This window comes from Ascaphus truei, chromosome 2 (genome assembly GCF_040206685.1).
Source record: "Ascaphus truei isolate aAscTru1 chromosome 2, aAscTru1.hap1, whole genome shotgun sequence".
Classification (NCBI taxonomy): domain Eukaryota; kingdom Metazoa; phylum Chordata; class Amphibia; order Anura; family Ascaphidae; genus Ascaphus; species Ascaphus truei.
Genome location: NC_134484.1, coordinates 293,820,932 through 293,837,408, shown reverse-complemented (window position 1 = coordinate 293,837,408; position 16,477 = coordinate 293,820,932). Strand labels below are relative to the sequence as shown.

At 45.6% G+C, this 16,477-nt stretch overlaps 1 protein-coding gene across 3 annotated transcripts in view; it reads left to right on the top strand.

The window, feature by feature from the left end:
• CLPTM1L (CLPTM1 like) overlaps positions 1 to 11,071 on the top strand; it is a 383,886-nt gene extending 372,815 nt beyond the window's left edge. For 2 of the 3 annotated variants that reach the window (XM_075586345.1, XM_075586348.1), the window contains 2 exons: positions 8,442 to 8,557; positions 9,355 to 11,071. In XM_075586345.1, coding sequence (XP_075442460.1) covers positions 8,442 to 8,557; positions 9,355 to 9,439 — 201 coding nt within the window. In that variant the 3' untranslated portion in view covers positions 9,440 to 11,071. The remainder of the gene's footprint in view (positions 1 to 8,441; positions 8,558 to 9,354) is intronic. The other variant, XM_075586346.1, reaches the window with a different exon arrangement.
• Positions 11,072 to 16,477: the final 5,406 nt, after the last annotated feature.

Genomic DNA, 16,477 nt, shown 5'->3' with positions numbered 1-16,477 from the left:
TGTCTCCAAGTGCTGAGCTTTTGTGAGCGGCGTGCAAGCATGGCCGTCCTCATTTTCTTTCATTACATTGAACGCGCATAGTGCGCTCAGCGGCACCATGTCCGCAGCCTTAGCAGTATTTGTGAATAGAAGTGATTAACAATCCCAAGAGAAGATTCAAGCATTACTGTCAGCAAATACACACAAGTGCAGGCGTTCCCTACCTGACTGAGTTAGGGGGGGTTCTGAGGTCTCCTGTTTGAAGCTTACTAGTCAGATCTGGAACAAAGCAGGTTAGACATGGTTTTAAAGCCTCATTACATTATTATGTGTAGACCAGACAGCTGACTACTTGATTGAATTTATAGTAGCCTATGATGAGTTTTCAAAAGGAGTTAGGTAAAGTACATGCGAAGTCTGGGTGAGCTCAGAACAGAAATCATAGCAGCGGTGCACAAAGTGGGGTGCGCTGGATTTTTTTGGGCTGGGGGCGGGCGGTTGCAGTGGCCCCGCGCTCTTCCCTGAGGCATTTAAATTAAATGTCGGATGATGGCGTGAGGCCTGTGCAACTCACCAGGATTCAGAAGAGTTGCTGTGACGTATCTCCATGGCAACACGGCGTCAAATGCAGTGTGATGTCACACGTCATTCTCCATGTCAACGGGGTCACGTTAAGAGGGGTGGGAGTAGGAGCAGACAGGGGGCACAGCTCCAAATGTTTGCGCTCCGTTACAGCAGTGTTTTAATTTTTTTTTTCGCTTAGGTAACAATTATATTTTGCTATTCTGGTGAAACCCAACCATCGGCCATCTCGCCCCCACCCCCACCTCCCTCACACTCACACACACACTATGTATGGTAAGTAAGCGAAGCATTCCTAAACATTTAAGGATCTGTTTAATGAGGAGGAACTATTTACATAGGACGTAATTATCAAAGAGAGCAGTCTAATTCCTCTATTTTATAATGAGGAGGAAACTACATTTAATTAGTGGGTTGAAGCAACTAAACCACTATTTTTATTGTTGCTCCCCTTAATAATTTGTGTACTGTAGATTTGCTACGTCAGAGTAAATGAGCCAATCAAGCCCAACATCCTTGTACTAATGGTGGTCAACACTGGAATAGTATAAGGAGAACACAGAACAAGGCATCTATGGTGCAGGATAACCCCCATCTACTCTTCATACAGTACTGTACTTCCTAAACGAAAAGCCCAGTGTGGTATCTGTTTGTAACACTTTAGCAGATTTTAAAGGGATAGAAAAGAGAAAATGTGGAAGATCATACTGTACATCAAGCATACCGAACTCGCCGCCTGACATGCGGCCCACAACGAACATATTTGCGGCCCAGCCAATATTTAGTTCGCAATGTGCCAGACAACGCACGCTTTCTGCAAAGGAAAAAAAACCTCCCCCCTCTCCTGATTGGCTGGCGCGTGTTGGCACGCTGCCAGAATTTTTTTGGGGCCCGCAGCAAGCTCTATACGAGCTAGCATAGTGAGGCCCGCCTCTTCCTGCTGCATGGAGCAAGTCAGGTGAGTACTGTTCCATGCCTGCCTTGCTTCCACCTTGCCCTCCTGCTCCGATTTCCCCCCCTGCTCCGATCCCCCGTCCGTTCCTATCCCCCCGTTCTGATTCCCCCCCTGCTGTGTGTCTGAGAGAGAGTCTGAGAGAGAGAGAGTCTGAGAGAGAGTGTGTCTGAGAGAGTGTGTGTCTGAGAGAGATTGTGTCTGAGAGCGAGAGAGAGAGAGTGTCTGAGAGAGAGAGTGTGTCTGTGAGAGAGAGAGAGAGTGTGTGTCTGAGAGAGAGAGAGTGTGTCTGAGAGAGAGAGAGAGTGTGTCTGAGAGAGAGAGAGTGTCTGAGAGAGAGAGAGAGTGTGTCTAAGAGAGAGAGAGTGTGTCTGAGAGAGAGTGTCAGAGAGAGAGAGTGTGTCTGAGAGAGAGAGAGAGAGTGAGTGTCAGAGAGAGAGAGAGAGTGTCAGAGAGAGAGAGAGAGAGAGAGAGTGTGTCTGAGAGAGAGAGAGAGTGTGTCTGAGAGAGAGAGAGAGTGTGTCTGAGAGAGAGAGAGAGAGTGTGTCTGAGAGAGAGAGAGTGTCAGAGAGAGAGAGTGTGTCAGAGAGAGAGAGAGTGTGTCAGAGAGAGAGAGAGTGTGTCTGAGAGAGAGAGAGTGTCTGAGAGAGAGAGTGTGTCTGAGAGAGAGAGAGTGTGTCTGAGAGAGAGAGAGTGTCTGAGAGAGAGAGTGTGTCTGAGAGAGAGAAGGAGTGTGTCTGAGAGAGAGAGAGTGTGTCTGAGAGAGAGAGAGAGTGTGTCTGAGAGAGAGAGTGTGTCTGAGAGAGAGAGAGAGTGTGTCTGAGAGAGAGAGAGAGAGTGTCAGAGAGAGAGAGAGAGTGTCTGAGAGGGAGAGAGAGAGAGAGAGTGTCTGAGAGAGAGAGTGTCTGAGAGAGAGAGTGTCTGAGAGAGAGAGTGTGTCTGAGAGAGAGAGTTTGAGAGAGAGAGTGTGTCTGAGAGAGAGAGAGTGTGTCTGAGAGAGAGAGAGTGTGTCAGAGAGAGAGAGTGTGTCTGAGAGAGAGAGTGTGTGTCAGAGAGAGAGTGTGTCTGAGAGAGAGAGTGTGTCTGAGAGAGAGTGTGTCTGAGAGAGAGAGTGTGTCTGAGAGAGAGAGTGTGTCTGAGAGAGAGAGAGTGTGTCTGAGAGAGAGAGAGTGTGTCTGAGAGAGAGAGAGAGAGAGAGAGAGTGTGTCTGAGAGAGAGAGAGTGTGTCTGAGAGAGAGAGAGTGTGTCTGAGAGAGAGTGTGTCTGAGAGAGAGAGAGTGTCTGAGAGAGAGAGTGTGTCTGAGAGAGAGAGTGTGTCTGAGAGAGAGAGTGTGTCTGAGAGAGAGTGTGTCAGAGAGAGTGTGTGTCTGAGAGAGAGAGTGTGTCTGAGAGAGAGAGTGTGTCAGAGAGAGAGAGTGCTTGTCAGAGAGAGAGAGAGAGTGTGTGTCTGAGAGAGAGAGTGTGTGTGTCTGAGAGAGAGAGAGAGTGTGTGTCTGAGAGAGAGAGAGAGAGAGAGAGAGTGTGTGTCTGAGAGAGAGTGTGTCTGAGAGAGAGAGTGTGTGTCTGAGAGTGAGAGAGTGTGTCTGAGAGTGAGAGAGTGTGTCTGAGAGAGAGAGTGTGTCTGAGAGAGAGAGTGTGTCTGAGAGAGAGAGAGAGTGTGTCTGAGAGAGTGTGTGTGTGTGTGTGTGTGTGTGTGTGTGTGTGTGTGTGTGTGTGTGTGTGTGTGTGTGTCTGAGAGAGAGAGAGAGAGAGAGAGAGAGAGTGTGTGTCGGACAGAGAGAGAGTGTGTGTCTGAGAGAGTGTGTCTGAGAAAGAGAGTGTCTGAGAGAGCGAGAGAGAGAGTGTGTCTGAGAGAGAGTGTGTCTGAGAGAGAGTGTGTCTGAGAGAGAGTGTGTCTGAGAGAGAGAGAGTGCTTGTCAGAGAGAGAGAGAGTGTGTGTCTGAGAGAGAGAGAGTGTGTGTCTGAGAGAGAGAGAGTGTGTGTCTGAGAGAGAGAGAGTGTGTGTCTGAGAGAGAGAGAGAGTGTGTGTCTGAGAGAGAGAGAGAGAGAGAGAGAGTGTGTGTCTGAGAGAGAGAGTGTGTCTGAGAGAGAGAGTGTGTGTCTGAGAGTGAGAGAGTGTGTCTGAGAGTGAGAGAGTGTGTCTGAGAGAGAGAGAGTGTGTCTGAGAGAGAGAGTGTGTCTGAGAGAGAGAGAGTGTGTCTGAGAGAGTGTGTCTGAGAAAGAGAGAGAGTGTCTGAGAGAGTGTGTCTGAGAGAGAGAGTGTGTGTCTGAGAGAGAGAGTGTCTGAGAGAGAGAGAGAGAGTGTGTCTGAGAGAGAGAGATAGAGACTGTGTCTGAGAGAGAGAGAGTGTGTCTGAGAGAGAGAGAGTGTGTGTCTGAGAGAGAGAGAGTGTGTCTGAGAGAGAGAGAGAGTGTCTGAGAGAGAGTGTGTCAGAGAGAGAGAGAGTGTGTCTGAGAGAGAGGGTGTGTCTGAGAGAGAGTGTGTGTGTGTCTGAGAGAGAGAGTGTGTGTGTGTGTCAGAGGGAGAGAGAGTGTCAGAGAGAGAGAGAGAGTGTTTCTGAGAGAGAAAGAGAGTGTTTCTGAGAGAGAGAGAGAGTCTGAGAGAGAGAGAGAGAGTGTGTGTGTCTGAGAGAGAGTGTCTGAGAAAGAGAGAGAGAGTGTGTCTGAGAGAGTGTGTGTCTGAGAGAGAGAATGTGTGTCTGAGAGAAAGAGAGAGAGAGAGTGTCAGAGAGAGAGAGAGAGAGAGAGAGTGTGTGTGTCTGGGAGAGAGAGAGAGTGTATCAGAGAGAGAGAGTGTATCAGAGAGAGAGAGTGTATCTGAGAGAGAGAGAGAGTGTATCTGAGAGAGAGAGAGTGTGTGTCTGAGAGAGAGAGATTGAGTGTGTCTGAGAGAGAGAGAGAGTGTGTGTCTGAGAGAGAGAGAGAGAGTCTGAGAGAGAGAGAGTGTTTCTGAGAGAGGGAGAGTCAGAGAGAGAGAGAGTGTGTGTGTCTGAGAGAGAGTGTCTGAGAAAGAGAGAGAGTGTGTCTGAGAGAGAGAGAGAGTGTGTGTCAGAGAGAGAGAGTGTGTGTGTGTCTGAGAGAGAGAGAGAGAGAGAGTCTGAGAGAGAGAGAGTGTGTGTCTGAGAGAGAGTGTGTGTCTGAGAGAGAAAGAGAGAGAGTGTGTCTGAGAGAGAAAGAGAGAGAGTGTGTCCGAGAGAGAGAGAGTGTGTCCGAGAGAGAGAGAGTGTGTCCGAGAGAGAGAGAGTGTGTCCGAGAGAGAGAGAGTGTGTCCGAGAGAGAGAGAGTGTGTCCGAGAGAGAGAGAGTGTGTCCGAGAGAGAGAGAGTGTGTGTCCGAGAGAGAGAGAGTGTGTCCGAGAGAGAGAGAGTGTGTCCGAGAGAGAGAGAGTGTGTCCGAGAGAGAGAGAGTGTGTCCGAGAGATAGAGAGTGTGTCCGAGAGAGAGAGAGTGTGTCCGAGAGAGAGAGAGTGTGTCCGAGAGAGAGAGAGTGTGTCCGAGAAAGAGAGAGTGTGTCCGAGAGAGAGAGAGAGAGAGTGTGTCCGAGAGAGAGAGAGAGAGAGAGAGAGTGTGTCCGAGAGAGAGAGAGTGTGTCCGAGAGAGAGAGAGTGTGTCCGAGAGAGAGAGAGTGTGTCCGAGAGAGAGAGAGTGTGTCCGAGAGAGAGAGAGTGTGTCCGAGAGAGAGAGTGTGTCCGAGAGAGAGAGAGTGTGTCCGAGAGAGAGAGAGTGTGTCCGAGAGAGAGAGAGTGTGTCCGAGAGAGAGAGAGTGTGTCCGAGAGAGAGAGAGTGTGTCCGAGAGAGAGAGAGTGTGTCCGAGAGAGAGAGAGTGTGTCCGAGAGAGAGAGAGTGTGTCCGAGAGAGAGAGTGTGTCCGAGAGAGAGAGTGTGTGTCCGAGAGAGAGAGAGAGAGAGAGTGTGTCCGAGAGAGAGAGAGTGTGTCCGAGAGAGAGAGAGTGTGTCCGAGAGAGAGAGAGTGTGTCCGAGAGATAGCGAGTGTGTCCGAGAGATAGAGAGTGTGTCCGAGAGAGAGAGAGTGTGTCCGAGAGATAGAGAGTGTGTCCGAGAGAGAGAGAGTGTGTCCGAGAGAGAGAGAGTGTGTCCGAGAGAGAGAGAGTGTTTCCGAGAGAGAGAGTGTGTGTCCGAGAGAGAGAGAGTGTGTGTCCGAGAGAGAGAGAGTGTGTCCGAGAGAGAGAGAGTGTGTCCGAGAGAGAGAGAGTGTGTCCGAGAGAGAGAGAGTGTGTCCGAGAGAGAGAGAGTGTGTCCGAGAGAGAGAGAGTGTGTCCGAGAGAGAGAGTGTGTGTCCGAGAGAGAGAGTGTGTGTCCGAGAGAGAGAGAGTGTGTCCGAGAGAGAGAGAGTGTGTGAGTGTCTGAGAGAGAGAGTGTGTGAGTGTCTGAGAGAGAGCATGAGTGTCAGAGAGAGAGTGTCTGTGTGAGTGTGCATATCTGAGTGTGTGTGTGTGTCTGTCTGTGAGTGTGTGTCTTTGTGAGCGTGTGTCTTTGTGAGTTTGTGTCTGTGTGAGTGTGTGTCTGTGTGAGTGTGTATCTGAGTGTGTCTGTGTCTGAGTGTGTCTGTGTCTGCGTGTGTCTGTGTCTGAGTGTGTGTGTGTGTCTGTGTGTGTGTTTCTGAGTGTGTGTGTTTGTGTGTCTGAGTGTGTCTGAGTGTGTGTGTGTGTGTGTGTGTGTGTGTGTGTGTGTGTGTGTGTGTGTGTGTGTGTGTGTGTGTGTGTCTGAGTGTCTGAGTGTGTGTGTGTGTGTGTGTGTGTGTGTGTGTGTGTGTGTGTGTGTGTGTCTGTGTGTGTCTGACTGTGTGTGTGTCTGACTGTGTGTGTGTGTGTGTGTGTGTGTGTGTCTGAGAGAGAGAGTGAGTGTCTGAGAGAGAGTGAGTGTCTGAGAGAGAGAGAGAGAGAGTGTCTGAGAGAGAGAGAGAGTGTCTGAGAGAGAGAGAGAGTCTGAGAGAGAGAGTGTCTGAGAGAGAGAGAGTCTGAGAGAGAGAGTGTCTGAGAGAGAGAGAGAGAGTGTCTCAGAGAGAGAGAGAGTGTCAGAGAGAGAGAGAGTGTCTGAGAGAGAGAGAGAGTGTCTGAGAGAGAGAGAGAGTGTCTGAGAGAGAGAGAGAGAGTGTCTGAGATAGAGAGAGAGTGTCTGAGAGAGTGTGTTTGTGTCTGAAAGAGAGAGGGGGACAGAGAGGGAGAGGGGGACGGAGAGGGAGAGGGGGACAGAGAGAGTCAGGGAGAGTCAGAGTCAGGGAGAGTCAGAGTCAGGGAGAGTCAGAGTCAGGCAAAGTCAGGGAGAGTCAGGCAAAGTCAGGGAGAGTCAGGCAAAGTCAAGGAGAGTCAGAGTCAGGGAGAGTCAGAGTCAGGGAGAGTCAGAGTCAGGGAGAGTCAGACAGAGGGAGGGAGAGTCAGACAGAGGGAGGGAGAGTCAGACAGAGGGAGGGAGAGTCAGACAGAGGGAGGGAGAGTCAGACAGAGGGAGGGAGAGTCAGACAGAGGGAGGGAGAGTCAGACAGAGGGAGGGAGAGTCAGACAGAGGGAGGGGGAGTCAGACAGAGGGAGGGAGAGTCAGACAGAGGGAGAGAGTCAGACAGAGGGAGAGAGTCAGACAGAGGGAGAGAGTCAGACAGAGGGAGAGAGTCAGACAGAGGGAGAGAGTCTGGGAGAGGGAGAGAGTCTGGGAGAGGGAGAGAGTCTGGGAGAGGGAGAGAGTCTGGGAGAGGGAGAGAGTCTGGGAGAGGGGGGGAGAGGGTCAGGGAGAGGGAGAGAGTCAGGGAGAGGGAGAGGGTCAGGGAGAGAGAGAGAGAGAGTCAGGGAGAGAGAGAGAGTCAGGGAGAGAGAGAGAGTCAGGGAGAGGGAGAGAGTCAGGGATAGGGAGAGGGAGTCAGGGAGAGGGAGTCAAGGAGAGGGAGAGTGTCAAGGAGAGGGAGAGTGTCAGGGAGAGGGAGAGTGTCAGGGAGAGGGAGAGTGTCAAGGAGAGGGAGAGTGTCAGGGAGAGGGAGAGTGTCAGGGAGAGGGAGAGTGTCAGGGAGAGGGAGAGTGACACTGTGTGCTCATTTGCATGTCATTTCCCAGAATCCCTTGCTGCAGTGGAAGTGCTGTATGCTGGGTGATAATGGGGAAAGGCGGGGTTGCAGACCTGCCTAAGACATGCAGATGAGCATACAGCTATATTTGCATATTTGCTTTCCTGTGGAGGGTTTTTGTCACTTTTTTCACTCACCATAACTTAACTCAGTATTATGTTTTATATATATATATATATATATATATATATATATATATATATATATTTATTTCATTCGGGGGTCAGAGGTCCCCCCTACCTCTGTGCACCAATTTATCTACAGTTTATATTGATACATTTAGTTATTTGTGGAGTGCTACCTAACAAACATACTTTTTCTATTTACTACTCTGTTCTCTGTTTTAAGCTTTACCCCACAAATGTGTATGCTGGCACCTATATAAACTGTGCATGTTGATTTCCTTAAATGAGCTGTTCTTTTGAGGATGTGTTACAGTAACATGTAAAAGTATTTCAAAATAAATGTTTTATGTTGGGCTGAAAACATTGGTAGCTGATATTTGGGGGGTGAATTTATTGGTTGGGCTCTTGTAAAGACAGGATGGGATAAGCTTGGAGGAAGCACTTGATGACAAACACCTCCCCACCCCCATTCAGAGGCCCTGGAGAAACAAAATCATGCTTGACTTCCAAAGATACAAAAGTAGCCAAATATTTTCTTTAGGCCTGGTTACATTCTTTTACAGTGAATTAGATATTTAAATGCTTTACAATCTATTGCTTCGTGTTCAGCTGTTAGGACTGCAAATATCTGTTCCACTTTAATCTCATTTTCAGCTTTAACAAAAGTGTTCTATAATGCTTATGAGTTGTTTCTATTACTATGTAATATACTTAATTTCATTTTTCCCAACAGGCATTTAATACATTTATTGATGATATCTTCGCTTTCATCATAACCATGCCAACATCACACAGACTGGCATGCTTTAGAGACGATGTGGTATTTTTAATTTATCTCTATCAAAGATGGTATGTATTTTTATTTATAATTTTGTGTTGTGCATACAGTACTTGTGCATTATTGAAGTTAAATTAGTTCTAACCCTCCCCAACACAAATATATAAAAATTGCATTTTTATTTAACTTGTATCCAGTTTATAATGACTACTGTTGCAGGGTACATGCAACCACACGTGGTTTTCTTGGAAAAGCGTATTTATTGAGCCTTAAAAATATGGCACACACAAAAATAAAACAGCTTCTTTTCAGCATATAGAACAAACAGAAAAGAAGTCCTGAGCGGGGCTTGGCCCTTTTCCCAACAAGGGCTGTTCAGATTCCAGTGTAACATTACATCAAAATAGCATAGTGAAGACAGACCTTAGCAGTAGTTCTCCCTCAGTATTTCAGTATCTCTCACTGGATCAGACAGACTGCATGTGTGTGCAGCCTGGGGTTTATAAAGCTCTTTGATGAGGCAGCTGGGACCAAACTAATTGACAAGACCTTCCCAGCTGAATGTTAACCCGGTCACTGCTGCACTGCAGACCTAAACATAGGCCTGCCAGGCATAGGGCTGGTGACGTTTATTCACCCTGTCACACTAAAATATACAACTATTTCACCTTGTTTAAAAAAAATCAGATTTCATTATCCAATTAATTTTCTATTTATGTGGACACTTCATTGTAGACCTTTAGAAAAACGAATCTAACATTCAACAATTTGTATGCCTCTGTACATATTTTTTATTTTTTTTATGCGGTCTACAAGTTACTACTTTTTTGTTTTGAAATGTTTTTTTTCTAATTTTTGTTTTTATTAGGCTGTATCCTGTGGATAAGACTAGAGTGAATGAGTATGGCGAGTCTTACGAAGAAAAACCAAAACGAAAGCCACACATAAATTAGATATCACCCATGGTACTACCTTTCATCTCATGTATTTAAAGGATATTATGGAGTGCTGTGAAAAAAAATTATGGCTTGTCAATGAGTATTTCTGAATGCTGTTGTGAACCTTTCTGGACAATATATCATCTACATTGCCAAAAGCCTGAAATGTGTTTCCTTTTAAATGCTTCCAAGAGCTTTGTTTTTTGTTTGTTCTTCAACGTCTATTGTTTTATGCCAGGCAAATTGGATTTATCACATAATCACCCCCAGAAAACTGTAAAAAGGATAAAACATTTATTTGACTTTTATAAGAATGTTTCACTGATTGTGATATGTTTGTTAGAACGAACAGACTTTTTGTACAGACTTCTTTACATACCCTATAAAGTATGGAATTTGGTACATTGAATTAAGGCAGATTGTATATATTAGCTGAAAATGACATTCCGAAAAGCTAAATTGAGGAAGCAAATTCTGTCATTAACGTTTTATTGTGAATATTTTAGTAGGAAATAACTTCATACTATTTGAATTTTCTTCTAAATCTTGAAAAAAACATAGCCAAGTCATGAAATTGAAAACTGGAATACCACGTTTGAAGAGAAATGGAATTGAATATTTGATATGATACTTTTTGTATTATAGTTAAATTGACATACAATTGTCACTTTTCAGTTTTTTCCTTCCAGCAAATTTTAAATGGAGCAGCATGTATTTGGATCCTTGTGACTATATACATTGATTTTCTATTGGTTAGAAGATAGTCATATTTTGAGAAAGCGACATTAAATGTTAATGAAGTAGCAAATAAATAATAAAAACACATTCCTTAAGTAATTTACAAAAATTTAGAAACTGTGACCAAAATAAATGTCTTTGAAGATCTGAATTTAATCTGTTAGGAATAAATCTAAATAGTAGTCCAAAATAAGTAATGCTTTATGTAATTGTATGTTGTCATTCTTTCAAATTTACAGAATACATGGCGTTTGTGTGACAAATGAAGATTATGTGCCAATAATGCAGCAGTCAATTTCTTGCCATTCCTTTGCTACCAAATGTAAATGCAACCTTATAGCCTTCCCATGTGTTTGCACCTTGCTCAAAGTCTTTTGTTGTTTTTAAGATTAAATTGTTAGGTGTTATGGTTATGTGAAAAATATAGATATTTTCCATTTGTAACCAAAAAGTTTATTTTATTTATTAGGTTTTAAAGTTGTTAAAAAAAAAACAAGGTTAAATTACTAATGACTTGAAATACACATGGTATGCGTAAATCCATGTTCTTTGTTGTATTTTATGCATTGACATGATCGTAACCTATTTCACAGTGGCACTTCACAAAATAAATAGATCTAACAGCACTTTAAATAAACAAACGTTATGCACTTCAGAAAGGAAACAAGAACAAAGGGGGATATCAGCACTTCTTATTTATACAGTATGTGAGGGGTGAGTGTGGATGGTGCACTAGGGGCATGGGATTTGAGAACAGCGTTTAGAGTCCACTGCGTCCAGAGGGAGACAGAAAGTAAGAAAGTACCCAAATTACATGCGCTCAAATCCATACGCATGTGTGTCTATATGTATTACGAATTGTTGTAAAAAAAAAAAAATGGTAAAGTCGTAAGAAGAAACCCCAAAGCAGATGGTCTGGAGATATACTAATAAAGTTATTTGAATTATTATCATATCAACAATAAAATAAAAGAGGTAATTCCCAAATCCCACGGGCTATAACAATTGCTGCCTGGTTATATACAATGTGTATTCAACTGGCTATATTGGAGCAAGAGGACTATTTGTATACTGCTATAGGGTAATCATATGTAACATCTTGTATAGTAACACGCGGTTGCTTGGCTTATTAGATGCGGCTTGGTTTCCCTACTTAAGGACAGCAGTATAACAATGTACAGGCAGTCCTCGTTTTACAATGCTTCGTTTTACAACGAATGGCTTATCCAACGCTATGCAATGAATACCTATGTTCATTTTTACAACGCCAAAACGGCTTATCCAACGCTCTTACGACGCTTTGAAAAGTTGTTTATGTGTATATAATATATATTATATAATATTATATTATACTATATAATATATTATATTTTTATATTTTATTATATATTATGTTATATATATATATATATATATATATATATTGTGACAGAAACCAGGGGTTGGTAATAAACTCCATATACAGGGCTCCCAGGATACTGAACAGTTTCTGTCCTGTCTAAGCTGAACAGGGCAGCCTCGTGGTACAGGCACTCCATTCCACAGTTTGTCTGCTGCCTGTTTTCTGTCACCTGTCATGCTGATTAGAGTTCAGGTATATAAGACCTGTTTCCTGTTTCCTCTGGGCCCCGCCCAAGAGCCTGGAAGGCTGCTGAACTGCAGAGGGGTGAGAAAGCCTCTTTCCCAAATCGCTTCATTCATTCTGTTAGTTTGTCTAAAGACTGCAAAGGTACTTATTTTGTTGGTGGAAGTGGACAAGCCACTTCCAACTCTGAGTCAGGGACATCTAAGTTTAAGTTATCGCTCAGACGAGCAGCTTTTTGTTTGGCTTTGTTTTCTGTTTAAACTGTGGCAGTCTCAGTGCCTGGGACTGAATAAACCAGGCATAGCCTGTTTAAAGGAACAGTACGTGACGTCTCATCATTTAACCTACCCTAAAAGACCGTGTTCTAACAGTCCCGGACAGACGGCGGAGCCCCGGAGTAAGCCGTTTGTCACATATGGTGGAGAATGCGGGCAGAACACTAAAAGGTCTGGGGGTTAAAGAACTTTAAAGAAAAAAAAAAAAAAAAAAAGGTTTTTTTTTTCTCTCTCTCCAAACAAGATGGAAGACGTGGTGAGTGCGCTGGTACGCAATGTCGCTGTCCAGAGAGACGCGAATGAAGCCCTGCAACAGGCGAATGCAAACCAGCAAGAGACAAACCGCTTGCTGAAAGAGGAGCAACTGCGGTTCGCTCAGGGCTTACAGCAGGAACTCGAGATCCTGAGGGAGACTATCAGTAACCTTCCACTGGCAGCGGCAGCCCCAGTTCCGAAAATGACCAGGGCAAGCCACTACCTTCAGAAGATGGGACCCTCGGATGATGTGGAAGCCTATCTTCTCACGTTTGAACGCACGGCACAGAGAGAGGGATGGCCAGAAGCTGAGTGGGCTGGTCTAATCGCACCCTTCCTAAGCGGCGAACCCCAGAAGGCTTACTTTGATCTAGAGCCAGCCGAAGCTAACGTCTATGCCAAATTGAAGTTCGAGATCCTCGCCCGCCTCGGCGTAACCACGGCTGTTCGCGCCCAAAGGTTTCACGCATGGTCCTTCACGATGGATAAAGCCACCCGAAGCCAGATGTATGACCTCATCCACCTCGCCCGGAAGTGGCTACAACCCGAGATCAACTCAGCAAGCCACATCGTGGAACGGTTGGTCATGGACCAGTTCTTGAGGAAACTTCCCTCTGCCTTACGCCATTGGGTCAGTCGGAGTGACCCCCACAATGCGGATGAGCTTGTGGCCCTCGTAGAAAGGTACAATGCAGCAGGAGAGCACCCGCAACCCACAGTCGTGGAGCAACCCCACTACCCGAGGTTCCAGGACTCTTCCAGAGACGGTAAAAGGGTACCGGGGTTAAGGGGAGCTGAAGAGCGGCGACCACCTTCACGCAGCACCAGCAACAGTGGTTCGCACACTAAGGGCAATAGCCAACATGGGGAGCCGGGAAAAGGCTCTAAGTGGGACACAGACTATGTACCTAAATGTGTAAATTGTCATGAGAGGGGCCACACAGCAAAAATCTGCCCACTAAATGAGGAGCCCATGCAATGCAACAGCGTGGAACCTTATTCGCTGTTGTCCCAATGTATGGGCCCTAGCCCAGAGGACCCCTTGAATAACCATCTGTGGGCATTTGTAAAGGTTAATGGTAAGAGGGTTCGGGCACTTCTTGACTCTGGGAGTATGGTCACACTAGTGTCCGAATACCTATTGCCCATTAAGAAGAAACAGGTAAACAGTTCACAAAGAGTGGCAATTTGTTGTATACATGGGGATAATCATGAATATTCCACTGTTGATGTTTTTTTTGAAACAGAATTTGGTTCTTTAGATTTCAAGGTGGGTGTTGTACCCAAACTGGCACATGATGTGTTAATAGGGACCGACTTTCCCCATTTTCTAAAAATGTGGTCCCCAGCTCAGAATAGCGCCCAGAGTTCAATAGCAGACCATAACGAAGTGTTAGAAGAAACAAATCCTTTCCCTTTTTCAGAAATGGAGGTTGACGAGGGCCCAAATAAGAAAGGGGAAAAGGAGGAGTGCTGTGAAATTCCCTTCCCCATCACTACTTTGGTAGGGAATACCCCAAATCAAGATGTTGATCAGGCACTTACCACCCCAGTACAGGATAAGACCCTCGCTGACCTAGAGGTCAGTCCTGGGAGTTTTAAGAAGGCCCAGTGGGAGGACCCCACATTAGCGGTAGCAAGGGGAAATATACGGGACCAGAATAGTACTCATGGCCAACCAGATAGGTCACTTGCTTACCCCTACTTCGAGGTAGAGAACGACCTAGTATATCGGGTTGATAAAAGAAAATCAATTACAACTAAACAATTGTTGGTACCACGGACATTCCGTAACGTAGTATTACACCTCGCACATAGTCATCCATTGGGGGGACACCTAGGGGTGGAAAAGACAAAAGAAAAGGTTCTCCGAAGCTTTTATTGGCCTGGGGTTCTGGCAGAAATTACAAACTATTGTTCCTCATGCCCAGAATGTCAGATCACCGCCCCGTTCAAAGCATACCGCAGCCCATTGGTACCCCTTCCCATAATAGAGGTACCATTTGACCGGATTGCTATGGATCTAGTAGGACCCCTAATAAAGTCTGCTAGGGGACATCAGCATATATTGGTAATATTAGATTATGCTACCCGATATCCGGAGGCAGTTCCCCTACGTAGCACCTCTGCTAAAAACATAGCAAAAGAGTTAGTACTTCTGTTTTCCCGGGTCGGAATTCCTAAAGAGATCTTATCTGACCAGGGAACACCATTTATGTCCCAAGTAACAAAAGAGCTATGTAAACTCCTAAAAATCAAGCATCTCAGAACCTCAGTCTATCATCCACAAACAGATGGTTTAGTGGAAAGGTTCAATAAAACCTTAAAGAGCATGTTACGCCGGGCGGTCGATAAGGATGGGAAAAACTGGGACTGTTTGTTACCATACCTGTTATTTGCCATTAGGGAAGTTCCCCAGTCATCCACAGGCTTCTCCCCGTTTGAACTATTGTATGGCCGACATCCAAGGGGCTTACTGGATATAGCCAAAGAAACTTGGGAACACGAGGTTACCCCTTACAGAAGTGTAATAGAGCATGTTGCCCAAATGCAGGACCGCATTGCTGCAGTCCTACCCATAGTGAGGGAACACATGGAGAAAGCTCAAGAAGCACAAAGGAATACGTATAATAAGGGTGCTAGGGTCAGAATTTTTTTTCCAGGTGATAGGGTACTAGTTCTGGTTCCCACCGTGGAGAGTAAATTCCTTGCTAAATGGCATGGGCCATATGAGGTCTTGGAAAGAGTGGGAGAAGTAAATTATAGGGTAAGGCAGCCAGGTAGGAGGAAACCTGAGCAAATTTACCATATAAACCTACTCAAGCCCTGGAAAGATAGAGAGGTCTTGTTAACCCTAGTACCCCCAGGTCCGTCAGAGAATCAAGAAACTGACCCAGAGGTTAGCATAGCTGAAACACTGTCCGTGCATCAGAAACGAGAGGTCCAGAGTTTAGTGAGAAGGAACAAAGAAATCTTCTCTACACAGCCAGGTAAAACTAACGTAATTAAACATGACATAGTCTCTGAACCGGGGGTCCGAGTTAACCTTAAACCGTACCGAATCCCAGAGGCCAAGAGAGAGGCTATAAGTTTAGAGGTTAAAAAAATGCTAAAACTAGGCGTAATTGAGGAATCCCAAAGTGGGTGGAACAGCCCTATAGTTTTAGTCCCAAAGCCAGACGGTACAACAAGGTTTTGTAATGACTACCGGAAACTAAACGCGGTGTCAAAATTTGATACTTATCCTATGCCCAGGGTGGATGAACTTGTAGAGAGACTGGGCAAAGCCCGATATCTCACAACCCTAGACCTAACAAAAGGGTACTGGCAGGTTCCCCTCACAGAAAGGGCAAAAGAAAAAACAGCCTTCTCAACCCCAGACGGCCTCTTTCAATATAAGGTGCTGCCTTTTGGCTTACATGGAGCTCCCGCCACATTCCAAAGAATGATGGATAAAATTTTAAAACCACATGTTCGGTACGCTGCCGCCTACCTGGATGATGTGGTAATCCATAGTGAAGATTGGCAGTCCCACCTTCCAAAGGTCCAAGCTGTGCTCGACGCAGTTCGGTCTGCTGGACTAACTGCTAACCCCGCTAAATGCACTATTGGTCTGGAGGAGGCCAAGTATCTGGGGTATTCTATTGGTAGAGGGTTACTCAAACCACAAACACTCAAAGTAGAGGCGATACAAAATTGGCCAAGGCCAGTCACAAAAAAACAAGTAAGGACCTTTTTGGGGTTAATTGGCTACTATAGGAGGTTTATTCCCAATTTTGCAACTAAGGCAACCCCACTAACCGACCTCACAAAAGCAAGAGGACCTCTAATGGTAAAGTGGTCCCCCGAAGCCGAACAGGCCTTTAGAAGCCTGAAAGAAGCTCTCTGTGCCCAACCAGTGTTGGTCACACCTGACTTCTCCAAAGAGTTCGTAGTCCAAACCGACGCATCTGAGGTAGGGCTGGGGGCGGTACTCTCCCAGGAGTCTCAAGGGGAGGAGCACCCCATCCTTTATTTAAGTAGGAAACTAAATCCCCAGGAGAAAAATTACTCCATAGTCGAGAAAGAGTGTCTCGCAATAAAGTGGGCTGTAGAGACACTCAAGTATTATCTGTTGGGGAGAAAGTTCCGATTGGTCACAGATCATGCACCCCTTACCTGGATGTGTCAAAATAGGGAGAAGAACGCTAGGGTGACCAG